The following is a 26462-nucleotide window of genomic DNA, read 5'->3' as shown; positions in this document are numbered from 1 at the left end:
GTAAAATGGATCCCTACCTTATGTCATAAACAAACAAACAAAAATTGAGAAGGAATAAAAACCAGATGTGAAAGATGAGCGTGAACTTTAAGATTAACATAGAGGAAAATATATTAATAATCTTGTGGGAGGAAAAGATTTCTTAACATACAAAAAAAAAAAAAAAAACCACACACGGAAATCAAAACCCCACAAACCATAAAGGACTAATAAATCTGACATTTAAATTCTGTAAAACAAACACGATACACAAAGTTAAAAGACATGTCACATAAAATTGCATAGAAATTAGAACTAAATACACACACGCAGGCATGTAAAATTGGTGAAACATATGTATCAGACGAAAGACTGGACTTCAGAGTACATAAAAAACTCCACAAATCAATAGGAAAAAGAAAAAAGCCCAACAGAAAAATGAGCAAATCATATGAGCAAGCAAATCACTAGAGGACACCTAGAGGGCCCTGAGCAGAGAGGGCAGTCAGTAAGCAGGGGCCGAGTCCACAAAGGTGAAGTTGGTGCAGGAATGTAAAAGCTGGGCCTTGCCTAGAAAAGTCTGGAGCTGTGAAATGAAACATGGAGGTACTCCTATCACTTCCACTCCCTCAAATGCACTTGACAGATCCTGGCACCTAGAATTCACGCTCCACCAAAGAAGACACAGCCTAAGGAAAACCTGGAGTAGGATCGTCCCATCATCACCCCTGCTGCCTGCCTGGAAGGCCGCTCCTCAGCACCATCCTGCTGGGTACCAGCTTGCAAAGGTGCTACCTCATTCTTGACTTCCCCCCAAGCAGTATAAGGGCATAAGGGTGACTGACTGCGTTGCAGTGGTGACCCTGTGGAAGTAGATGTGTCTCTCTCCATACTAATTGGGAAAGGGAAGGCAGAAGGAAGTCGCCAATTCCTAGGCAGCAATATAGTCTAAGCTTAGCATGATTCTTCCAAAAATGGTCCTAAAGCATAGAGCTGACCCAGGGTGAGCACCCAGGAGGCCCTCGGAACTCACAGGGTAGAGCAGACACTCAGGCATCTACAGCCAGGGCTCCTGCCAAGTCTCTGCCTCCTCAGCACAAGTGCTCTACAAACTGTTGAGCCTTACACATACATGAGCTCTATAAATATTCTCAATCTCGTTCATTCATTCAACCCATTATGTACTAAGCACCTACTATGGGCTAGGTGTGCTGTGCTAAGGTACTGGGATCTGACAGTGAACAAAACTAACAAAAATCCCTGCTTCATGGAAGTTACGTTTCAATGGAGAAGAGATACACAATAAGCATACTAGATAAGTAAGTTACATGGCATGCTAGAAGGTGGTAAGAGCCATGGGGAAAGCACAGGGGAGAGGAGGAAGACCGGGACTGGGGAGGCAGGCTGCAGTTGTAGACAGGATATGCTTGCTCACTGAAAAGATATAGAGCAGAGGTCAGCAAACCTCCTGAAGGGCCACATAGTAAATATTTTAGGTTTCAGGGGCGCCTGGGTGGCACAGCGGTTGAGCGTCTACCTTCGGCTCAGGGCGTGATCCCGGCGTTATGGGATTGAGCCCCACATCAGGCTCCTCCGCTATGAGCCTGCTTCTTCCTCTCCCACTGCCCCTGCTTGTGATCCCTCTCTCGCTGGCTGTCTCTATCTCTGTCAAATAAATAAATAAAACCTTAAAAAAAAAAAAAATTTAGGTTTCATGTACCATATGTACTCTATCAGAGCTCCTCATCCCTGCCACTGTATTGCCAAAGCAGCCACATTTAATAGGTAAATGAATGGTTATGGCCATGTTCCACTAAAACATTCATTAATAGACCTTACAGGCTGGGTTGGGTGCACAGCTCAAGCTCTGTAATCTGTGTGCTGCCTGGCCTCACACTCAGCAGCGAGTTTTGGGGACAGGAATCATGCTGCTTATCCCCAGTACGCCCAGTCCATCACGGCTGCCAAGTGAGCAGAGGCTATTTGTACTCACTAAATATTTACTTACTAAATAAGTAATAATTGATGCAGCAACTACTACCTTGTATGAGTGGTGCCCGGCAAACAGCACTCAATGGAAGGCAGTGGTGAATGCAGTTGTTACTTCTAAAATTACTATGAAGGGCCCGGCCCTATGCCTGACACACATATAACAGACACAGTAACGAGCAGTGGTTCTAAACCCACCTGTAGGTCAAGGCCAGATCCAGAACCCCTGAACGCAGACGCACAAGGGAACCAAGTTCAGACTTTTTCTGGCAACTCTGAGTAGTCACATACAAAATCAAAGAAGCACAGCAGGCCCCAGTGTAGGGGAGGCCAAGCAAGCAAGCCTCAGGGTGCCAACCCATCCCACCCTGCACCCCCCATCCCCCGTCCCCCACCCCCTCCCCCAGCCCTGGCCAAGAGGGCAGTGCTTACGTAGAATCGCAGCAGAGCCCCATCGGAATTGCAGCACCAGGACCTCCTGCCCAAATATTCGTGGGCTGTGTTGAGCAGCATGAGGGAGGATGGGAGCATAGGTGTCTCGGCCATCACTAGGGAAAGACCAGACCGACACAGAGTTAGCATGGGGACATGTGTGGGAGCTGCAAGGCTGGGTCTCTCCCTTGCGGGCTTTTCTGTCTTTACCAAGGTGGCCACAGATTTTTCTTTCTTTCCTTTTTTATCTTTTTAAGTAAGTAATGACTTGACTGGCTCTACTAAAGCAATACACACTTCTCAAAATCATACAAGAAGACATAAGGAATCTCTTATCCACCTCCAGATAACCACACTGACATTTGGTGGACATCACTGGAAGCACCTTTCTGGGCACACATGGAACATTCTGAAAGAAATAATTTTAACAATGAAACCCACACTACATATACCATTTCTTAAAGATTCTTATACATAGGCCTATTGGAGTATTACAAAAGAAAAACAGAATAACTAAACTTCAGTTAAGTGTTTGTTCACCACTAGAACTGTTACTAGCTCCTTAAAGATCCTTCGGTGTTTTTGAAATTCGAGGCTATAACCCACTAGTGGGCTCGTAAGTAGCATTTTTAAAGAGGACTAGGAAAATACCAGTGGGGCTCACACCTGGTAGAATATGGATTCTTTCATGAAATGTGTTTCATACTTTTTGACCATTGGCCAGCCCCAGTCAAAAAGGTATGAAACGGAGGTGCCTGGGTGGCTCGGTCGGTTAAGCGTCCGCCTTCAGCTCAGGACATGATCCCGGGGTCCTGGGATCGAGCCCGTGTCGGGCTCCCTGCTCAGCAGGGAGTCTGCTTCTCCCTCTGCTCCTCCCCCCACTAATGTACGCACTCTCTCTCGCGCTCGCTCTAATAAAAAAAATTAAATAAAAAAAAAGAGGTATGAAAGGCATGGATTAAAAAAAAAAACCCTCAGAAAATCATGAAGAAATTAAGCCATGTCGGTCCTTTAGTTTCCATTTCCGACAGCATCAAGTGATTCTACCATACAAGACGGATGATAGCTTGTAACACTTCCTTTCTCCCTTTCTCCCAATTTTGTTGTACGTATTATTTGTAGCACTTCCAAGTTTGTAACACTGACACTCTGTTCTGTGACCATAATTAGCACAGTGGCTTTCTCTCAATTCCATTTCTAAATGGATTTGGTGCTCATCACAAATTCTTGCCTGTGGCTTTTCCACTCCTGACGAATTTCATTCTGACTCATGTTGCTTTACTGACTTCATCCTCCAGCGGTGTTTTTAGAAGCACCCACAGAAGCTGGAATCCCCGTTTATAAATGTCTGTTACCACTATTAATTCCAAACAACTTGGCTAGAGGTCTAGTTTGCACCATCCTTCCTCGAGAACAGTGTAGACTTTTAAATATCACCTCAACCGCCCTGAATGCAGCTAGGGAGAAATCTGAAATGAGTCTCACGTTTTATCCCATGAAGATAAATTGCTTTTTCAGTTTAGAAATCTAAAAAATCTTTATTCTTAAAGTAGATCCTTAACCAAGATATATCTTGCTGTGTATCAATTTTTCACAGGATATACTGAACACTTTGAATCTGCACATTCAGTTTTTATTACAGAGAAATTCATGTTATTCCTGCATTTGACAGCACATTGACTGCTTGTCCTGTTTCACTGCTAGAGTCTTTCCATCAGAAGCACAATTTATCCTTGCACGTGACCACCTGTTTCCCACATCCATCCTCCTCGTCAACGCTTTTAGCTCTGAACTGTATCCCTGCTTTCAGTTCTAGCCACACTCATTCTGCTCCTCACGGTCTGGTTTATTAGTTTATAACAGTGAGGCTTGGTTTGCAATGTTTTCCCTTAGTTTTGCAATTTTCCTTTTCATTTCATTCTGCTTATTAGTTCAAAATTTTTAATAAGTTATTTCTTGTGTAAATCGTTACAGGGCTCCTGACTCTGTTCCTTGGTTTAAGTTTTCTTCCTGACTGAGTTCATCTATTTCTTTCTCATCCCCCACGCAGGGTTGGGGGCAGGACAATATGTCAGCACACTTGCCATGTCACTTCTCTCTACCCTGCTCATAGTCGGCTAGGGCACTTCCTCCATACTATGTAAGTAACATACCACCAATGAATTTTCTGGGGCACTCTCCCAAATATAAAATCAATGTGTCCCTTCCTTAAAGCCATAATTTTAAAATAGGTGCTGCTCTCAGTCCACTTTTTTGTAACCTGTGTCTGTGGAGGCAGAAGGGAGATCACTGGGCTAGTACCACACACAGTCCTCACTGGGGAACCTGGGTTTCGTCTTCTCTCTGAGATGCCCTTTAAGGTAGGACTGGCTACCCACTGAGAGGAATGCAGTCAGCAGACAGCCCCCAGCTGGCAGCTCCTCCAGGGTCTTCTGTAGCTGCAGGGATGCACCTCACCCAAGGTCATGCACTTCCTGTGGGAGTCCATGAACAGTGACTGAGCAAGATGGGAGTATAAAGACTGGCCACTTGAGTCCAACATGGTATGACAGCCCTGATGGGCCTCTCTGGCTCCAGAGCTCCCTGCCAGGTTGGCCAAGGCCTGGGTCAGACCTGAAGCACAGATCAACTTTCCTCTGTTCCATCCTGCTTCCTCTCCCATTAGCAAGTAGTGATCCCCAATGACCTGGCTCAGAGAACTCAATATGACAACCCTACACCCAGCCTACACCCTACACCCTACCCTATGCCGCACCCCTCACCACCCAACCAGTAATGTGCTTCATCCTTGGACCCCTTCCCTCAGCGCGGGCTGGTCACTGGAAGGTGGCAGGGCCCAGGAGCCCTTGCTGTGTCTCTGCCAAGCCCAGGGTCACATGGAGGGGCTTCCCCACTAGCTCTCTCACTACAAATGAGAGGACAATAATAATATTTCCCAGGATTTTACCAACTTCCCATCTTCCCTCAGCTCTCCTACCAATGGCAGAGGAGGGGACAGGAACCACACCTGTTGCCAGTCCACCAGAATCCTGGATTCTTTCCTTGGCCTACCCTCTTAAGGTGATGGCATTCCACTGTCCCCCTTTCTTTGTTTGCTTACCGGCAGGTTTTTTTAAATTATATTTTGTTTGCATAATCAATGAGAGGAGAAAGGATACTCCTAATTCAGGAATCTTTTTGTATTATATTTATAAGAAAAACAATAAACATAGTTGTAAACCTCATTTTTTTTTCACCATTAAAACCCTTTTGGAAAATACAGAGGTACTACTTGTCAAAAGTCCAGAAGATGCTAGAAATTTATCCAAAAAATCAATTAGGCAGAGGCAAAAAGGTACACATGAGGCTCACGGAAGCGTGACCTATAAGAGAGAAATGCTGCAGGTATCCTGAAGGGTCAGCAGGGGGGTTGGTTCAGTAAAGCAGGACACCTCTCATCAGCATTACAAAAACTACCAAGCAAAAATGAAACAGCTTCATAAAATAGGGCCTGAAAGCCTTTCTTAGTCTGGCCCTTCCCCGACTGAGAAATGTCCAACCCACATGGCCCAGCTCTCTTGCATTCCTGCTCATGCTGCTCCATCTCCCCAGTGTCCTCCTCTGCCCCTGCTCTTCTCTCAAACCTCAGCCCAATACCACCCCGCCCCCCAACCCCGCCCAGGCAGCATGAAGCCCCCTTCTCTCAGTGGGCCAGGCTGGCTTGGCACTGTGGGTGTTCTGGTCTGTCTCCTCCCACCATGAATCTGTCAGAGTGAAGTGCCTTATTCCCAGAGGTCTGACATGTGGTGAGTAGCTGATAAGTATCGAGGGAGTTAGAGAAGCTAGAGAGAATGAATGGAAGGAATGGAAGAAAACAAATCGCATGTTAACTCTGGCCTTCTCTAGGTCCTTGGAATAGGGATGACTTTCTTTACTTTCCACTTCTCTGATTTTTCAAATCACTGAAGAAAAATTCCCAATGAATTTAATCTGAAGCTTAGCTGAATACATAAATATGTGTATTAAAATCTCAGCTACGTAAAAACTTTATGTCATTGGCCAACTCTAGACAGAAAATCTAAGAACATTCTACCACTTGGTAGAATGATACGGAATCTGTTTAAATGTCATTTAGCTGTTATTGTTAATTCTTCATTTCACCATATTTCCTACACTGCACCGACCTGGCTCAAGTATCACCTCCATGAAGAGTCCTAGGCTCGCCTCTTCAGCTTCCTGTACATAACTATTCATCATCTAGCACCCCCGTGTGCCAGGCACTGATGTGACAAACGATAGCTTTATTATTTCATTTTGTCCTCAGAACAACCCTCTGAGATAGGCACCATTATTCCCAGCACGTACCTGGGGAATAGAGGCTGAGAGGTCACACAGCCAAGATGTGACAGTTGGGATTTGGAACCTGTGCTCACTGCATTCCTCCCTCCAGCCACCCACACTCCCGCCCTGACGGGCTCACACCAGTACGGGCCACAGAGCGTGGCAGTTAAGCTCAAGGGCTAGCACATGGCTGCCCCACCTCACAGGGCTGCCTCGGAGATTAAAGGTGTTCACAAGTGTAAGACTGCCTGGAGCAGTGTCAGCGCTCCTTGTAAGCACTCGCCACGCTGTCATTCTGTGTTGCCACCGGCACCAGACATGAAATACCACACACCACTGCCTCTTGACCTCACTGCACAATCAGCGCCCTGAAGGAGCTTCTGCTGCTTCTAAGTGCCACACAGAATCCTGCTGATTTAGCCCTAAGTCCACTCAGAACCTGGATAAGGCTGTCAGGGCCTACTCCCACCCAGATCCATTTCCTGCCACCTTCGTCTGTTGGGTTCTGGAGCTGCTGCTGGTGGCAGAGGGAGTGGAAGGTGTCCTCTTCCTGCCAGATGATCCGGTGCAGGATGATCCAGGGCAGCACTGAAGAGACATGGGGCTCCTTCGGCTCCTCTTGCACGGCCATGCTGCAGTCGATGACCTGGGAGACGAAGAAGAACAGGGGGTGTCACAGGCGGGCCAGCTGTCCCTCCCACCCTGTGGGATGACTCCTCAGGGCAGAGGTGAGGACACTGACCCAGAAGCATTCTAGCACATCATCAGAGTCCCAGGGTGCCCAACAACAGAGGTAAGCCCAGGCATCAGAGGAGCCAGCTCTGACAGTCCCCCCTCATGTCACGTGCAGCTCCTGACACCCTCAGCACCTACTGTGTGCTGGGCCCGTGCCAGATGTGAGGGTTACAGAGATGAGTGGGGCAGGGGAGAGTTGATAGCACAGGGGGAAGAGAGCCACAGACAAGCCACTCAAGAGTTAAGAATCAGGGGCGCCTGGGTGGCTCAGCTGGTTAGGCAGCCAACTCTTGATTTTGGCTCAGGTCATGGTCTCAGGGTTGTGAGACTGAGCCCTGGACTGGGCTCCACGCTCAGCATGGAGTCTGCTTGTCTGTCCCTCTCCCTCTGCTCCTCCCTCTGCTTGCCATGCACGCTTGCTCGCTCTCACTCTCTCAAATAAACAAACAAACAAAATCTTAAAAAAAAAATTAAGAATCAAAATCAGTATGGCCGCTGCAATTAAAGCAAATGAGGGCCACAGTGGGGTCGCAGAGGAGGGGGTGGGGACAGAGGAGAACTCTGAGGTTTCCTGGAGTGGAGGTGACACTCCAGGTGAGTGGCTGTGGTGGAACCAATACCGAAGAGGGCAGGAGTTGTGGCAGAGGACAGGCATGCAGGCAGAGGCCCAGAGGCAGCCAAGGAAGGGAAAGAGGAGTAAAGGAGGCTGGGTGAAATCGTGCACCTTGGGTGATGCGCAACCCGGAGGACTATGAAGGGCTGAAGAGAGGGAGGAGTACACTGGTATTTCCATGTCGGGGTGCTGGCTGCACTGGGAGGGCAGAGGGGGCAAGGACTGCAGGGAGCAAACTGCACAGTTCAAAGAGGAGACAGTGGTGGCCTGGGCTAAGGCAGAGCACTGCAGACGGAGAGGAGAAACAAAGAATGTGGACATTAAGGACATGGATTTGGCAGGACCTGTTGACGGCCTGAGTAGTTGTTGTCAGGAAAAAAAGCTTAAGGAAGGTTCCCTCGTATGAAGCTCACCTGGACAACATGGAGTGCTGTGACCACCCTTAGCTCTGAGAGCCAGGCTGATGTGGTGTGGTGGAAAGCCCCGGTGGGGACACAGAGGACCTGGGGTTCCAGCCCCAGCCCCACCTCCGGCTCACTGCACTCATGTCAGGGCCTCCTGCTCTGAGTCTGATTCCACCCCTTGGGGAGGGGTGGTCTGGAAGAACCCTGTGGTGCCAAGTGCTCAGCACTCTCCACCCCCCAGACCCGACCAGCCCCAGGGAGCTGTGCAGCCAGTGCACAGCCACCTGCCACCTGCCACCTGAGGTGCCCGCTTCCTGCAGCCAGAGAAGCCAACACATCCCCTTGGGATGCCTAGGTTGTAGCAAAGCCGGTGAACTATGAAGCAAGGGGATGTCCGCAAGAAGGAGCGGCAGGTTACCTGGATGAGATTGTTGGTGAGCCGGGTGAGGCCAGTGGAGGAAGACGATTCCTTCAGGATGCTGCCACTGTTGTCAGCCGAGAGTGCCTGCTCAATGCCCAGCAGCAGCTGGGTCACCGTGGCCACCCACTCCTCCTTGGCTGCAGACTCACTCGCATTCACCATCTGCTGGACAGCCTCGTGCAAAGCCACGTCAGAGCACTCGAAACACTGTCGGTGGTCCTTTAGCCGGAGCAAGGAGTCCTGAGCACAGGGAGGGGCGAGGAGGTGGAGGAGGGCATACCACTAGAGGACCATGATGGCACTCTCCATGCCTGGTCCTCAGGACTGAGGGGCAGTCCAAAAAGAGGGGAAGCGGAGGCTTTCCACAGGCCTTGAGGCATCTGTGAGGGCAGGCACAGCATGGCGTGTGCTAGCCAGAGGGCTTTCAGAAAGGGGCTTGACCTCTGTACCCCAGTTTCCTCATTTATGAAGCTGGGACACAGATGAGGCCACAGAGCCGGCGAGCAGCCAAGGTGAGACTGAGTGACCCCAGCACCTCTGTCAGCTCTCACCCCGAGCCACCGGGCCCCAGGCCACCCAGTCATGCACTCATCTGGCACCGTGGCTCTGGAGGGGTCTCAGCAGGGAGGGCAGGCTGCCAGGGAGGGACTCTCTCTGTGAAGGGCAACCAGCCAGGCAGCGCTGAGGTCACGGTTCGAAGAGTCCCCGCTGTCCCTAGGTACGCAGGTGGAGCAAGGTACTGGGAGCAGGAACTGGGCTGCTGTACTAGCCCGCTCGGCACGTGCAGGAGCTCTCAGCACACCACGCGATTTTAAAACATCCTCTTTGGGAGCCATCGCTTTTTGTGCAGCTCCCTCTCCTTTTGCTCTAGAACATAACCCACTTAAGCATCTCAGTCTCAGCTGCTTTCATCCCCATGCTGCCGTGTGGGGAAACTCAGGCTGGCTGTGAATGTGCAGATGGGGCAGGCGGCCTGTTAGAGCAGCAGGAAGCACCTGCTGCCCGCTGCCCTGTCAGGCTCTGCCCCTGCTGCAGCTGAGGCCGGGCCACAGCCCCACACAATGGACGCCGCTGCCACCCTCCGAAGTGACAGACAGGGGTGCCCCAAACTGCCTTTGGGATGCGCTGCCATGTCTGAACACAGATCAAAACTACCCCCAACTTAAAAGCCCTAATTGCCAGGAAAACGGGGCCTGTGCTTCTTTAGAGAACGCCAACACTCTTTAGCAGGAGGCCAGAGGCATGAAGCAGCCTATGGGGCACAGACATGGAACCCAAAGGCCCCAGCTGACCCCTCCGGATCAAACACCAATCACGCAAGGGGCAGGGGCTTATTCTGTAGCAGGATAAAGATTATAGACATGAAAGTGCAGCCAGCGCTGCCATGAAAGTCAGGGACAAGACAAGGACCCACCAGCAGTGCTCTAATGTGACATAATCCCCAGGGCTCAGGGCTAGAAAGAGCTCAAAAGCACAAGAATAACTGCCAACAAATGAGGAGACCAAATCACCGCCGACTGGGGGCAACATGATCATCTACCCCAAACAAGCAGAAACTATCAGAAATAATGGGAATGCAGCAAAGTGGATAGATTTAAAATAAACATGCAAAAATCAACAGGGTTCCTATAAACCAGAAATGTACAGTTAGAAAATATAATGACCAACAAAAAGATCCTGCTCAAAGTCGCAACCAAAAATACCAAGAACTTAGAATCAATTGAACCAGAAAAAAACTACAGAATTATATCGAAGAACATTAAAAGCAGCTTGCCTAAACAAGGAAAGAGAGCCATCATACCGCTAGAAGGGAAGATTCCAAATCAGACCCCTCCACAGACACATTCCAGGAAAGCTAGATGAAGCACAATAAATGCAAAACTCACACCACTAGAAGAAAGCAAAGGCAAATATACTTTTTATCTATTCGTTGACATGCTTCTTGTCTGCCTCCCTTCTAAAACAGAGGTTTGGCCAAAGGGGGCCTCTCTCCCCTGTCCAGTGCCAACCACACTACAGGAACTCAATCCATGTATGTGGAATGAGTGGACGAATATTCTGCCGTTCTTGGAAAGGCTATCTAAGCATAATGAACAAAATCGCAAACTTTTAAAAATATCATAAGATTTAACAACATAAAATTCAAAACTCTTACACGTCAAAAAAAAAAAAAAAGCCACAATTTAAAAGCAACCTGAAAGGGGGGGTAATCAGAAGGGGGAATGAAGCATGAGAAACTATGGACTATGAGAAACAAGTTGAGGCCTCAGAGGGGAGTGGGGTGGGGGACTGGGATAGGCTGGTGATGGGTAGTAAGGAGGGCACATATTACATGGTGCACTGGGTGTTATATGCAACTAATGAATCATCGAAGTTTACATCAGAAACCAGGGATGTACTGTATGGTGGCTAACATAATATAATAAAAAAACATTAAAATAAAAATATAAATAAAAGCAACCTGAGAAAAAATATTTGCAACATTTGATAAAAGAAAGAATATCTTTAAAATGTAAAACGTACTCTAAATCAACAAGAAAACAGACCCCCCTCAATGGGAAATTGAGGAAAAACCAACAGTCACTTGTCCTCAAAATAAAAACCAGGTGCTTCCACAGCAGTTGGCCCAGCCCTCTCAGGTATTAATGCCGGTCCAACCCATCAGTGGAGTGCCCTGCCACACCCAGGGGCCCTGGACGACAGGAGCAGACTGACATCTCAACACTGGGGCCATCTTAACAGGTGCAGTGGGGTCTAGCCTCTCCCTCCTTCTCCCCAACTAATGGCCTCCCTAGTACACCCAGCCATCCCTTCCATAGGCAGCCACGCTGGACACTCCTCCGTTCCCCCCCACCCACCCCCATGGTAACTTCCATGGTAACTGAGGTCAAACACATCTCATCCCTTGATCTCGGCATGGGCCAGCCTGACCCTCCCCTGCCAGGAACTGGAACCTCCCTTCCTCCCCCTCCCTCCCTCCCACCCTCCCTTCCCTTCCCAGAACCAACTCTATCCTCCCCTTTCACCAGGATGGAGATGCCTTCATCTGCTTCTACAGCTGCACCTCTTAACTATTTCCCAGTTCAAGAAAGTTAATTGAGGGGCGCCTGGGTGGCTCAGTCGTTAAGCATCTGCCTTCGGCTCAGGGCGTGATCCCAGAGTCCTGGGATCGAGTCCCACATCAGGCTCCCTGCTGGGAGCCTGCTTCTTCCTCTCCCACTCCCCCTGCCTGTGTTCCCTCTCTCACTGGCTGTCTCTCTCTCTCTGTCAAATAAATAAATAAAATCTTAAAAAAAAAAAAAAAAAAAAGCTAGATATAAGAAAAAAAAAAAAAGAAAGTTAATTGAAATGTCTCACATAATGGGGGGCGCCTGGGTGGCGCAGTCATTAAGTGTCTGCCTTCGGCTCAGGGCGTGATCCTGGTGTTCCGGGATCGAGCCCCACATCAGGCTCTTCAACTAGGAGCCTGCTTCTTCCTCTCCCACTCCCCCTGCTTGTGTTCCCTCTCTCGCTGGCTGTCTCTGTCTAATAAATAAATCTTTAAAAAAAAAAAAAAAAAAAAGAAATGTCTCACATAATGGGAGCAAAAAGCCTGGGAGAAGATTGGGCTCTCTTTCCAAATTGAAGGGGAAGGACCCAATAAGATAATAAATAGAACGTGATTAGTGTGTGGACCATAAGAGACAGGACACCAGACCACCCAATGCCCCTAAGCACATCATGTTTATAACCATCCGTGTTTATCATCCAACCCCACGCTTCCCAAGGATGACAGCACGGGTGAGAGCCAGCACCCACCCATACGGCACTTGCTACATGCCAGGCATGGTGCCAACACACACTAACTTGTAGAAGCCCTGCAGTGGGCGTCTGAGGGATAGACAACGATCATCTCCATTCTAGAGATGAGGAAGCAAGGCACAGAGAGACTGAGTAACTGCCTGGCACCCAGCAGATCCTGATGCCCAGTGCTCAGTAAGTGTTCACCTCCTGAAGAAGGCAGGCACGGAGGCAGCTCAGTGGTGTTCTTTTTTTCTCAACCACGTGATTGTACATGGGTATTTATTTGATCTTGATTATACTGTATAGTTTGTCTATTTTAACATCTACTCAAGACTTAATTTCAAAGGTAATATAAAAAGACAGGCAGATGAACAAACAGGTGGATCGATGGGTGCCATCCTGACTACTCATCCTTCCTCGTCTGCCAGGCAGACAATCCGATTCAAGTATTGGCTCACCTTGAGCCACACAGAACCCTGGAACCTGCACTCCTAGGTTCCAGCTCTCCCCCAGTCTTGACCGCGTCTTCTAACTAGCAGCTTCCTGGGTGCCAGTCAGCAGTTTTTACTCCCGTTTTTCTCTTCTAGGTGCGTGTTCTTGAGGGCCACGTCAAAGCCTCCAGAGAAGAAACTCACAACCAAGCAAAGAAGGTACGAGATCAGGGCAAGGGGAGCCGTGGCAGCACACACCTGCAGCAGCAGCAGCTGGGCCGGCCTCTCCGGAATAGAAGTCATGAACTCCAGGTGTTTAGCCCGGTCAAATCCACTGGTACACAAGGTGGGGCGAAGCAGATGCACGACGGCCTTATAGTCCCCAGCCTCGTAGAGCCGCTGAATCTCCTCCAGGGACTGGCACCGCTCCAGCGACTTCAGGTTCTTATCAATCTGGAAAAGGCCCAGACATGCTGCTCAATGACAAACCCTCACATCCTCTCTGAATCCGGCCAGTGTCTGCATCTACTAGACCCAGTTGAGGAGTACGGAAGTAGACTCCCTGTTAGTACACCAGCATTTACATTAAACAAATGCTTTATAAAAAGTACTTCTATTAGGTAGCGCCTGGATGGCTCAGTTGTTAGGGTGCTCCTCCGTCTCCCTCTACCCGCCGCTGCCCCTGCTTGTGCATGCTCTCTATCAAATAAATAAAAAATGAAATCTTAAAAAAAAAAAAGTACTTCTATTAAGGTCAAGGCACTCAATTCTTTTAAATACAAACAAAGCAAAAAATGGGGCGCCTAGCTGGCACAGTCAGAGGAGTACGTGACTCTTAATCTCAGGGTCGTGAATTCAAGCCCCGCCTTGGGTATAGAGATTACTTAAGTACCTTACAAAAATAGCAAAAAACAAAAACTACCCCAAAAACAGAGAGGTTTCAGAAAATTCTCTCCCAAAATACTTGGACAGCGAACCAGACTCCTGGAACCAAGGAACCAGAAGCCACTGGAGACTTGCGCGAGCCCTGGTCCAGAGACTGACACACAGCATTGACCCACAGAATCCTCTCCTCGCAGGAATTCTGCTATGACCCCCAGAACGAAGGCAGCAGGGGCACTGCACTTGGCCTTGCCCAGAAAATTAAAATTCTGTCAGAGTCTGAAGGCCACTCAGCTGTTGTGGACATGTCATAGCTGTGGAACTGTGGCGGGGTCTGAGGCTGCGCAGTAAGAACAGGATCAGAACCGGGCAGAGCCTGACATATGTGCCCCGTACTACTGACCCAACCCACTGCCAGACCAGCACTGCAGGCTTCTGCAGCAGTTTCCCTCTAATCCTGCTGGAGCTGTTGCAGCATGCAGCCCAGAGAGCTGAGCAATGATCACTCTAGATCTTACCGGGGAAGGCCTCCCTCCATTCCTGCCCTCTGCCAGCCAGACGAGCTTTCCCTCAGGGGGGTGTGCCTGTGAGTCCAAGGTGCCCTCATACACCAGGGCTGCCTCACCCAGGCCCCCCCCTTCACCCTACCCTGGAAGGAAGGAGCCCCGATCAGCGCATGGGCCACTCTCCTGCTCCACAGGGACACGGCAGGCCTGGTCTAACTGGGCCAACCCAGAATAAATCTTTGACCAAGAAAACCCCATTAAGTAACTCCCACTCACCTCCTCCAAGGAAACGACTGAATCATTGTAGAGGTTGGGCAGGCGGATGATGATGTCTCTCTGCTCAGTCCCTGCCTCAGCCTGGATGGCAGTGGAGCTCTGGAGCAGTTCTGTGCAGATGTCATAGTTCTCCAGGGCCTGCTCCATGTCTCCCTGGTCAGAGGAAAAGCAGTCGAGGGATAGGGGCAGAAGGAAGGAAACTGCCTGTGCTGTGCCATGTGCCTTATCTGCCTGATCCCACTAGACTGTAGGCACCAAGAGGGCGGTTTTGTCCAGTGACTGCTATACATTCTAAAAGGGGGCCTGGCACACACCTGGGGCTCAACAAGTATTTGTTGAATGAATGAATGAACGAACAAATGATTACTTCACACCACAGTTCTAAGGAAAGGTATCTTTAACTCTATGTTGCAGATGAAGACACTGAGGACACTTGAGGATGGCTGAGTGTCTTGTTCAAGATCATGAGCAAATAAATAGCAGAGCCAGGGTTAGAACCTAGGCCTGTCCTAATTCCAGAACCAACTATGACCATCTTACTCATTCTACCACAGTGCACCAGGTACCTCCATGTGAGGTGCTGGGTAACAGCCAGTGCACCCTGGCCATCCAGACCAGGCTCTGAGAAGCCTTCTAAGAATTCATACAAGATAGGTGGTTTTCCCTTCTAGAAAGCTCTGGATCCATTTGTGCACTCATTCAGGCACTCTCAGGAAAACAAAGGCAAAGGGTTCAAGACCCCAAGGCAATCCTGAGTGAGGAGGTCGACAGGGTGCACAGGAGGTCCCTTCCAGAGCTCTGTGGTCGTGCTGACATGCTGTACAGACTGGGGGGCATGCTGGGATATCTGAGGCTCAAGATTCCCCACCACATCCCACTTCGTCACGCTGAGCCCAGCGCCAGGCAGGTGTCACGTGTGCACATGCACGCATATCCTCAACAATACATCCAGCTCTCTCCCTTCCCTTTGGGTATCAGGGAATGCTGACCACAGAACCAACCTGCAGTGCCAGGAACCGAGCCTTCAACCAATAAACGCGGACCACAAACTCCAGCCAGCCATCCTCAAACAGGTCCCGCTGGGATGAGGCAAACGACAGCTGTAGGAGGTCCCCCAGGAAGTGGGTTCCTGGGAAATCAGGCCCAAACCTGCCATTCACCACACCAGCAGGGCAGTTCCGAGGAGACACTGAAAACCATTCAGGCCAGAACAAGTCAACTTCATGTGCACATTTCAGCCACCCTTCTGCTCCCTAGAGGTTGCCCTTAGCCCTCACCACACCTGCTTTAGTGTCAGGAGTACCCTGAGCCCCCTGGAGCCTTACAGCCCTTCAAGTGGCAAGCATCAGAGAAGTCAGACAAATCAGACAGAGATGCAGAGACCCCAAGGGCCCACATTTTACATACTTAACTTTGTTTACCAGGTAGTGGTTTAAAAGTCAGAATGAGTCACATCATCTAGGAACATTATTGGGACACATAAAGTGTCAGGTGATAACTTGAGAAATCTGAGATCCTACTTCCTTTAATCCTGAATAACAGAAAAAGCAGGCAGGTGGCTCCCTCTGGGGGCTCAGCTATAACTAACTACTTCTTGAGTGTCCGAAGGATTTCTCTAAGACCCTGGATTTTCCCTAGTCCAACAAGCCAACCCAGGAAATGTGGCCACTGCAGGTATAAGTCTGAATTCCACAGGTCAGGCTCCCCACTCCCATTTCCTCCTGGCTGCTGAGGATTGAGAAAATTACTCCTACGACAGAATACAGAATGACTCCTACCTGCAGAACTTCTGCCCTTGGTCAGCAGCCACTGGTCCAGCTGGAGCTCCATGCAGGAGAGAGACATCAACATCATATCCTGCAGGACAGGCACCAGAAGGTCAGGAATGGAGTCACAAAGAAGCATCAAAGGGTGAGGCATGGGACGAAATGAAACTAAAACTTACTTTGATAAAGATATAATTCTTTCTTCAATCTACTTTCCATTTTATAATCAGTGGCTACTTGCCAGGACATAAAAAGAGGCACATGGATCTACACTGGGACAAGACTTGGGAGGAGCTGGAGACCTGTCTTCAGTCCTAAGGGACAGGCCTATGGAAGAAGCAGCTCTGTCACCTGCCAAATGTCAGGCCTGATGCTGCGTCCATACTATAGGACTCAAGCCTTAAAAGTGGCTGGGTAAGACATCACCTCCACAGTCACAAGGAAGCTGAAGTTCAGCAATAAGGAGGCACCTGCCAAGTGGGCAAAGCTGAGAAATAACCAACCTGGTTGGTCTGGAGACCAAAGCCTCACCTCCTCCAGCCACTTCACACTGCTCCTCAGGGAGCAGGCCTAATGGGCAGCAACTGGCAGGATGCAGTCCCTGAGCTGTCCCTGTGGAGGGCGTACGGACTCACATAGCCCTCAGGACCTGCCAAACCCCCTGAGCTCTTCTACCTTCTGTGCCCCCAGCCAGAAAGACCACCAGATGGACTCTAAAGGCTCCCAGTGCACCCTCCCGGGCATCCAGCCTTCCTCCTGTAACAGGAGAAGGGGACCAGAGCATCCAGTGTTCCCTTGAGCCTCAGGAAGCTCCGAATGGAGGAGCCTGGGGTACGGAGTGCAGTCAGCGGGTAGGATGAGCCTGGGTCAGCCCCCTTCTGACAGCGGGCCCCACCACTTCCCTAAGCAACCTATTTAGTCTCTGCACTTCTATCTTCTCACCCGCTAAAAAAATTGGCAACAGTCCCTGGTACCTGGAACACAGCTGAATGTTTCACTTTAGCCCACTCTCTCCACTGGCTCTCCTCCACCTCGGTAAGCCATCCCACCACCAGCCCTGGTGCCTGGGCCAGCCCTAGAAGCCCTGTCCACCATCTCATTCCCTCACCTCCACCTACAGCTCATCCTGTCAGCTCTACCTCCAGAACCTTCCACCCCACTGCCATCACTGTCACTCGCCCGGCAACAGCCTTCTAATGGCCCCGTGCCCACTCTCACCTCCGAGTACAGCCTCCACTCAGCCACCAGGGATCTCTCTAGACACAAACCAGGTCCCATGACTCCCCAGAGGCCCAGGTTCCGGCCCACAAATGGATGCAGCCGAGCAGGCTCAATGGGACAGCAACCCCAGACCCAGAGAAGGTCCACGCGCCCACCCCCCGGCCCCAGCCCTCCGGAGGCCCCCGCCCAGACCTTGATGTGCTTGTTGCTGCAGTCCCTCAGCAGCGGGTTGGGCAGGCTGGTGCTGTGCCTCCTCCAGCTGTGATAGATGCTGAGCACAACCTCCGTCAGGCCCGGCGGCCACCTCAGCAGGAACTTATGGCCCATGCTCTTCAGGTAGCGCATCATCAGCTCCAGGATGCCCCCGTTGGTCAGGTTCTCCAACAGGAATGCATGTACGTCCTGCTTCTCTGCCCGGGGAGGGAGAAACGGCTGACTTGAAGGAAGCACCTTTCATGCCAGCGTCTCCCGTTTTCTTTGGGAGAAGAGAGAGGCAGGGGTGGGGCGGGGCAGGGCGGGGGCAGAGGCAGAAGAGCGCCTGTGTCCTCCCACACGGTGGTGCTGAGGCCAGGCTGCTGGGCCCCAACCCTGCCTGCAGCCCTCACCGGCTGGGAGCAAGCCTCTCTGCCCCCCGCCCCGGGTCTGCGGTGGGTACTAAAGGGCCAGCCTGCACGTCTGCCTCAGGATGCGCACTCAACAGCTGTGTCACGGGCGCTGACGTGCAAAGCCACGCCCCCGGCTTCAGTGGGAAGCACACATCCTTCAGGGAGCACGGTCAAGTATGAGCCTAACACTTCAGCAGACCTCCCAGCGGACCACGGAGCTCAGGCCCAAGACAAATAAACGCAAACCCCTGACCATGCTTTAAATATCATCTCAGAACCATTCTCCCAGAACAAAACCTAAGCAGGCTATAGGATAATGGGAGGAAGACTTCCCAACAGTGACTGATCAAGTTGCTCAATTCCTACCAGACTCCATGAACGTAGCCGAATCGTATGACAATCGGTGAGGGCCAATGTTCGGGAAGCTCTGCAGTTTGGCTTCTGACTGGACTTCGTAAGTATTAAATGGGTCATCTTCCTCCTCGGGGTCCAGCTTTCTTAGCCTGCATGGAACACACCAAAATCACAAAACCCATACCAACACATTCTGACGTGAGCACTTGAATTCTTCCAATTAGAGAAATGAAAGAGCAAGACAGAAGAAGACGCCAATCAGCAAGTGGACGGAGGGGTCCAAAATCCAGGCCTCCGGGAGGCTCTGCCTCTTTCCATGCCTTTGTGAGCTGGCATCTCATCCATACCCTCACTCGTTCGGTCATTCCACCAACAGGACTATTGATTACTGAGCATGTGTCAGGCCCTGGAATTCAGCTGAGAGTATGGCAAAGCTTGCCCATAGTAAGCTTGCCTTCTAAATGGGAGAGACAGACAATTAACAGAAACACAGAAACAAAGAGCCCAAATAAGGACCAACCACCACAGAGTGCTTAAGACAGAGGGTCACAGGGAACGTCCTTTGGAGAGCTGAATCAGGAAGGCTTCTCAGAGAGGATAATGTCCATGCTGACAGTGGAGGAGGAAAAGATGTGGCTGTGCAAAGAAGCAGGACAGGGACAGGTGGAGAGGCACAGGCCAGAAGAGCACCAGGTAGGTTCTAAGACTAAGGGGAGCCCAACAAGCAAGGAGAAAGTGGGGTGAGTGGAGTATGGGGGCACAGAAGCCCCTTCCGAGCGTGGGCCCTCCATGGCTCCCCACAAAGCCCTGGGCCTGGGGAGGACCATTCTTTCAGTACTTTCCAAGGACCACGTTTTGGCCAACCTGTAGCTTCCCCTCAACCAAGCAGCCCTGGGGCATAAACACATAAAACAGGGCACTCTTCAATGGCTTCATTTATTTATGCACACGCACACCCCCAGGGTGACTACTCTGGGCAAGCTCTCACATTGTCCCTGCCCGGCCATTCGAAGAAGCAGACACAGAAACCAACAATTAAAATAAAGATAACGGAGGCCTTCCACATAAAGAGGGCAAGAGGGGCGCCTGGCTGGCTCAGTGAGTAGAGCATGTAACTCTCGATCTCGGGTTATAAATTCAAGCCCCACGTTGGATGTAGAGATTACTTTTAAAAAACTTTTAGAGTGCCTGGGTGGCTCAGTCAGTTAAGTGTCTGCCTTTGGCTTGGGTCACGATCCCAGGGTCCTGGGATCGAGCCCCGAGTTGGGCTCCCTGCTCATCAGGGAGCCTGCTTCTCCCTCTCCCTCTGCCGCTCCCCCTGCTTGTGGTCTCTTGTTCTCTCTCTCTAATAAATAAATAAAATCTTAAAAAAAAAAAAAAAAAGAGTAAGACCCTTTCAGCAGGGCTGAGGGGAAGATGGAGAAATGATGGGTCACTCAAATCCCTTGGCATCAGCAACAACAGCCCCATCCTGCAGCTCTCCTGAAGGGAGACCTGCTCCTGGCACTAACCCTGAGGAGGAATTTATCAGAGCACAAACTGTGTCCTCCACTTACACAGAACAACCTTGATTTGCAAGCACTTCACTTTCACCCCAGAAAGAAAGGCAACAAATGAGGAAAACTGGGAATGTTATTGTAAAATGGATTCACAATCCACCTAAAGCTTCTAGCTCCTCCTCTTGCACGTGGATGTTGTCACCCCTAAAAATAAACTGTCACATGCCAAACCACCAGCTTAGGACTCCTGGTTAAAGATGCATATTGAAGGGGATGCCTGGGTGGCTCAGTCACTTTAATGTCTGCCTTTGGCTCAGGTCATGATCCCAGGGGCCTGGGATCGAGCCCTACATCAGGCTCCCTGCTCAGTGGGGAGCCTGCTTCTCCCTCTCCCTCAGCCATTCCCTTGGTTTGTTCTCCCTCCCTCTCTCTCTGTCAAATACATAAATAAAATCTTCAAAAAAAAAAAAAAAGGATGCATACTGAACACACATGGTTAGCTCCCAAACTCCACTCCTGAAAACTGTGAAGGCATAAAAGGTACAGGGGATAGGAGAGGAAGCCCCAGCAGACAAGAAACGTCCACCAAATGCCAGACGGCAGCAAGATGATGGAGCAGCAGAAACAGAGCTGCTCTCTCCACACAACTAAGGGCAGGGGAGGAGGCATTAGGCATTAGGCCCATGCATTGGCGCCATAAACAATGGTGGCTGGGATGGTTGAGTAATCGAGGGTTCTGGAGCCTCTGGAGGAGCTGGGAGACAAGGACAAAAAGTAGAAGCACTGGTGAAAACTGACTTAAGGAGCACAGGAGCCCAGGCCCCTCCCAGCTAGGGGCAGCCTGGACCCTTCTCCTCCCATAAGGCTTCTCTGAGAACACTAACTAGTGAAAGCAAGGAAGGATTTATAAGCCTGTCCTCCTCCTTCTCAGAATTCAAGGGAACGCTACTGAGCCTGGAGAAACCAAGCACATGCACACTTCCTGAAATGGAACGGGTGCTCCCTTCTGTGGGGTTTCCCAGAGTCTGCACCCAAGAAGCAGCAGCCCTAGGCCTCCCAGCAAGTGGGTGTCTCTGTGTGCATGAGGACATGAGTGAGTGGCATCCAGCTCGGTGATCCATCCATCTCCTGAGGGCCCAGGGAGTATCTGGTTCTCTGAAAGATGTGTAAGTCATGATTCCTACCTTCAGGAAGTTCAAAGGGAGGAGAAGTGAGAAAAACCCATGACCCCAATCCAGTGAGATCTGTGCTTTGGTCATTGGCACAGATGTTATGGGAAAACAAAGGAGGTGCCTAGAAGAGGGGGAGGCAATGAAAAGAGAAACTTTATCCATGGTGTGGGCTAGAGGTCTGCAGGTTTGCTTGTCTCCACAAATGAGAAAAAGTGGTCATGGTACCTGGATGGCAAGAACTTCATCAGAAGCTCCTGGAAGTCCACCTTCTCTTCTTTCTTGCACTTGGTGTTTCGGACACGGGCAGATCGCCGCTTCGCCGTCTCTCCACTCTCTTCTGCAATCTTCTTCCGCTTTACTCCTTTCTTGGATTTATCTCCCCCAGAAATATCACCTTCACAAAGAGTGCAAACTGAAATCTTACAAAGGGCAGGGGTAAGAAAACACACCACACAGGCACATCAGTGCCCCTAATTTTCTAACTCTACCAGTGTGTTTCATCTTCATCTCTGAAGTTCAAAAGACCTCCCATCTTTTCTTTAACAAGAGTCCTGAATAGAGTTAATTTCAAATTCAAAATACTTGACTCACACTTTGTTCAAATTCCCTGAACCCACAAGCCACATGTGAAGATTACTCTCCAGGGCTACAGAACACCAGGGTCTCCAGCAGTCCCTCCCCCAAACCGCCTCCGGCTGGCTGTGACAGCCTCTGGTGCATCAGTGCGTGTACTTGGGACATGACAGAGCAAGTGGCAGCAACACTAACTCTGCCCACCCCCCAGGACCTTCTGAGCACCCCGTGACAGGACGTGAGCAAGAGAATCATGAGAATTATACAGAGAGCAGAGGAGTGTCATGTATGATTAAGCAAAAAAAGTTAGAACCACCATATACACATTCATTCAGAAACTTGTTCAACGGCCAGATAGTGTTTTTTTTTTTTTTCAGGGACAAAGAAATCAAGAAAAGGCTTGGGAACTTTTGTCTGAAATTTTGTTACCACTTCATCGATAATAAAAATCAATAAAACCATTAAAAAATATACTACCACATATAGTGGTAACTTTGCTGACTTTCTTAAGGTCCAAAAACTCAGCGTCCTACAAGCAGTGCATGGCCAGCAACAGAGCAGGACCAGCAGAGGGCCCCACCAGCTCACATGTTACAAGCGATAGGAGCGCCCCCTGCCCTCTCCGCCAGGACTTGGCAGCCAGGAGTTGAGCAGTCCCAAGCTGCATTTCTGAGCTCTGACCTCCTCCCCTCAGGGGCCTCATTGCTGAAGTGGCTCCTAACCAGCCACAGCCCTATGAGCAGCCCAGCCTCCCCTGCAGAGCTGGGGGGCTCCCACTTAATAAACCTTGGGCCAGAAGCATCAGCAAGACCTATCCCTCTGGGGAGGCCAGGGCACCCCAACACCTACTCCTGCCCCACAAATGGGGCCTCTCCAAAAGCTGACCCCAGGAGGTCTCCTTACCCACAGGCACGCCGGTCTCCAATAGGCTGGGACTGTGCAGTGGGAAGCTGGCCGCGGCCACGGGGGCATAGGAGAGCACAGGTTCTGCCACAGCCACAGCCGGGCTGGCGGTGACGGGGCTGGGCTGGATCACGCTGACAGGTGCCACCACCACAGAAGACACCAGAGGCTGGCTGGGGTCCTGGTAGTCGGACAGGTCAATCCTCTTGCCAAGGCTGGGCCGCAAAGGCTCACAGGTGGTGAGGTGGTTGTACATGGCCAGCAAACTCTCTCCCAGGCACTTCCAGCTGTAGGGAGAGGGTCACCGCACCTGGTCAGCACCCAGCATTGGGTGTTCCAAGCACAGGGCCAGCTGGTCTATGGAGAGGCAGCAGAGATGGCCCCAAGGCTGCCATCTCCATGAGGGCAAGCAGGAGCGCTCATGGTTTTGTCATCGTGGTTACGGACAAAATCCTGAGTCTAAAACCACTGAGATGGGACAGACCAAGCGGGAGCAGAGCCCAGCAGCCTCCTCCCCTCACCCTGGCCCAAGCCCTGAAGCACCCCTGCCCCAGGCACCTTCAGACGCCACCAGACAGGCATGAAAACCACTGACTCACTTCAAAAGCTACTTCCCTACAAAGCCGAATTTTTAAATCATCTGTGAGTCCCCACACACCAAGACCATTGTGTGTTTTATTATGTGCTATGCTGTATGCTGTGCGATAGGTGTTGCTTCACGTGTGTGTTTTATTGTGGTGCCGTGTGTTGTTGTAGAGTCTCTTGCTTCATGTTTTACATTGTGTTATTTGTTGCACTGTGGTATGATATGATGTGGTATGATATATCCATCCACCCATCTCTGAATGGCTTCCCATGTTCTCAGGCTAAACACCACACCCTCAGCCTCATGGTGCTGCATGGCCTGACCTAGCCAACACACCTGGCCTCATCTCACACCCCACCCTCACCCCGACCCTCCCACCATGATAGCTTTCTTTCAGTTCTGCAAACAAAATCAGACCCCTGGATACCACAGGACCTTTGCACAGGCTTCTCTCTGCCCCAAAACTAGGCCCTCACCCTGATCCCAGCCTCTCTGCCAGGTCAATGTCACTCCTCTGTCAGACTCTAGCTCCAGTACCTAAGCCTTCCCTGACTCCCAAAGCAGTGCAGACCCCATTATGAGCTCCCCCCAAGGTGCTGTGCTCCTCTCTTCAAAGGGTTCATCAGCTTGGGGCATGTGCCTTTTCTTCTGGATGACTGACTACCCCTCAGATCGCCCCCAAAGAGGGACCACGCCCACCATGCTGAGTCCCCAGCACAGGGCCTGGTGCCTGGCATGAAGCTGGCATCCAGTAAATGCTGAGGATAGAATGAAAATGGAAGATCTAAAATCCAGAATCTAACCAAACAGAGGCTCCTAGGAATGGAAGGGATCTCCTACCAGTTCTTTCCCTGTCTTCAGTAAACACTACATGCACCCGGGGAAGAATCTTACATCTAATGCTTTAAGTACACAATTTCATTTACTCGTGCCTTGTCTAGTGGGCACTGAATAGACCAAAGGGTGGCAAACCGTGGCCCACAGCCTGTTTTATATAGCCCACAAGCTAAGAGCCAGCTAAAGGGTTGTTACATACAGCACACATACACTCACACACATACACACACACCCCAAGAAGAATATACAACAGAGACGGTACCTGGCCCACAAAGCCTAAAGCATTTACCACCTGGTCATTTGCGGGAGAAGTGTACCCAGCCCTACGACAGACTGTGGTTATTTTAAAAGCGCAACCCCTTTTCCTCCCAGAGAGGGACTGTACACCGTTCCTCTAGTAACCCAGTCCCAGACTTCACTGCCAAGCAAGGCTTCCTCCAGCCGAGCCCATCTCCCTCATGCTTCCCTTTGGCCTTCCCTGTGTATGAGGGTGGCCGTGACACCAGTTCACAACTTCTCTAGTGCTATCGCCAGGACCTTCTCCAGCCCTCTCCAGCGTTTTCAGGCGTTCCCCTCCTGCTCTGTAACGGGGAGGCACTCAGGGCTCTTCCCAAACTCCCAAATGTCTCAGCTAGGGAGTCCACACTCAGACAGGATGGGGCTCCTGACCCAGCTGACAAAATAATGGGAAGGGCATCTGACAAGAGTCTGAGAGTAGCCCCAACTTCCTGACCATGTCAGGGTCCGGGCGGGAAGACATTCCTGGGACACTAACATACACAGGCAGTTGTACCACAGATCAAAAGCCAGCCCCTCCTGAGTGTGTGCAGAAATGCTAGTTCTGTGCTGGCCTGCCGCTGTTTATTTCACTATCACAACAACTCTGTGAGTGAGGGTTGTTCTCCCTGCTTTTAGAAGTGGCATGTAGCGGGGCGCCTGGGTGGCTCAGTCGTTAAGCGTCTGCCTTCGGCTCAGGGCGTGATCCCGGCATTCTGGGATTGAGCCCCACATCAGGATTCTCTGCTAGGAGCCTGCTTCTTCCTCTCCCACTCCCCCTGCTTGTGTTCCCTCTCTCGCTGGCTGTCTCTCTCTGTCAAATAAATAAACAAAATCTTTAAAAAAAAAAAAAAAAAGTGGCATGTAGCATCCCAGGTCACCCACTTAGGGGTGCCAGGACTGGCCCCAGGTCTGTCTGATCCAGGGTGGGAGCCACAGACCACTATGGGACAATGCCCCTGAGTATGAGAACACTGCTATCAAGGCATGCTAAATTTAAAGAGTCAAGATTTGAAGTCAGAATTTTAAAAACAAAAACCACACACCAAATCACACTAAGGGGCTGAGTGATCCCAGCTCTGGGAAGCTGCCAATACCAGTTTTCCCTTCCCTGGGGGGCCTCTCACACACTGTTGGGACTCACAAGGGCTATGCGGAGGCCCATCTTCCAGCGCACCCCGCATGGCCCTGGAGGGAGAGCAGGGGCTCAAGAGTCATGGAGCCCACATCTGGGATCAACTCCAGACTCTCCATTCACCATCTGACTGCTCTGAACCTAGTTCCCGCCTGTCCAGTGCTTGGCAAATGTTACTTTCCTTTTCCCCTCTGGGAAGGGCAGACAGAGGGGGCTTGCAGGGATGTGGCAGGTGGCTGGCATCAAGAACAGCAAGAGCAAAGAGAGACTTCAACTGGTTGTACTTGGGAGAGGCCTGGCCTGCCTCTTGGCGGCCAAATGCACGTGCGCGCCTCTAGGTGTCTGTCCGGCATGCACCCGACCCCCGCTCACATCAGCCCAGCGGCAGGCCTCAGGGCCTCTCCCTCTTGTGCAGGCCCCAGCAGCTGACCCAGCACCCCCAGAGAGCCGGGCGACCTACGTGAAGAAGGGGATGGGCTGCACCAGCTTCAGGTCTGGCTCCTTCTCCCTCACGGTCAGCGCTTGTCGCTTCTTCCGCAGCCCCAGGGCCTCCTCTACAATGGCCTGCGTCTCAGCTGCGCTTACCGACACATCGTGGATTGACATGTCACTAAAAGCGTGTGAGACAGAGAGAAATTACAATGTTACAAACTAGAGCCAAGGCTGAAATTTTACAGACAGGGATGCAGTTAAGTTAATACCCTTTAATCTGTATTAATTCTTCTACAAATAAAATAACCCCTTGAGTCTGGCCTCTAAGGGCA

At 50.6% G+C, this 26462-nt stretch overlaps 1 protein-coding gene across 2 annotated transcripts in view; it reads right to left on the bottom strand.

The window, feature by feature from the left end:
- Positions 1–26462, bottom strand: part of CABIN1 (calcineurin binding protein 1) — a 151760-nt gene that overhangs the window by 100593 nt on the left and 24705 nt on the right. For both annotated transcript variants that reach the window (XM_087857550.1, XM_045802485.2), the window contains exons 8-19: positions 26159–26308; positions 22865–23151; positions 21614–21782; positions 18730–18866; positions 17951–18168; positions 16550–16628; positions 15773–15960; positions 14772–14924; positions 13366–13560; positions 8891–9133; positions 7210–7366; positions 2401–2516 (exon numbers count right to left, since the gene is read on the bottom strand). In XM_087857550.1, the coding sequence (XP_087713676.1) occupies positions 2401–2516; positions 7210–7366; positions 8891–9133; positions 13366–13560; positions 14772–14924; positions 15773–15960; positions 16550–16628; positions 17951–18168; positions 18730–18866; positions 21614–21782; positions 22865–23151; positions 26159–26308 (2092 nt within the window). The remainder of the gene's footprint in view (positions 1–2400; positions 2517–7209; positions 7367–8890; positions 9134–13365; positions 13561–14771; positions 14925–15772; positions 15961–16549; positions 16629–17950; positions 18169–18729; positions 18867–21613; positions 21783–22864; positions 23152–26158; positions 26309–26462) is intronic.

This window comes from Ursus americanus, chromosome 30 (genome assembly GCF_024610735.1).
Source record: "Ursus americanus isolate L20-20 chromosome 30, mUrsAme1.1.p, whole genome shotgun sequence".
In the NCBI taxonomy this organism is placed as follows: Eukaryota; Metazoa; Chordata; class Mammalia; order Carnivora; family Ursidae; genus Ursus; species Ursus americanus.
Note: the sequence above shows the minus strand (reverse complement) of the source record. Positions and strands in the feature narration are given on the sequence as shown.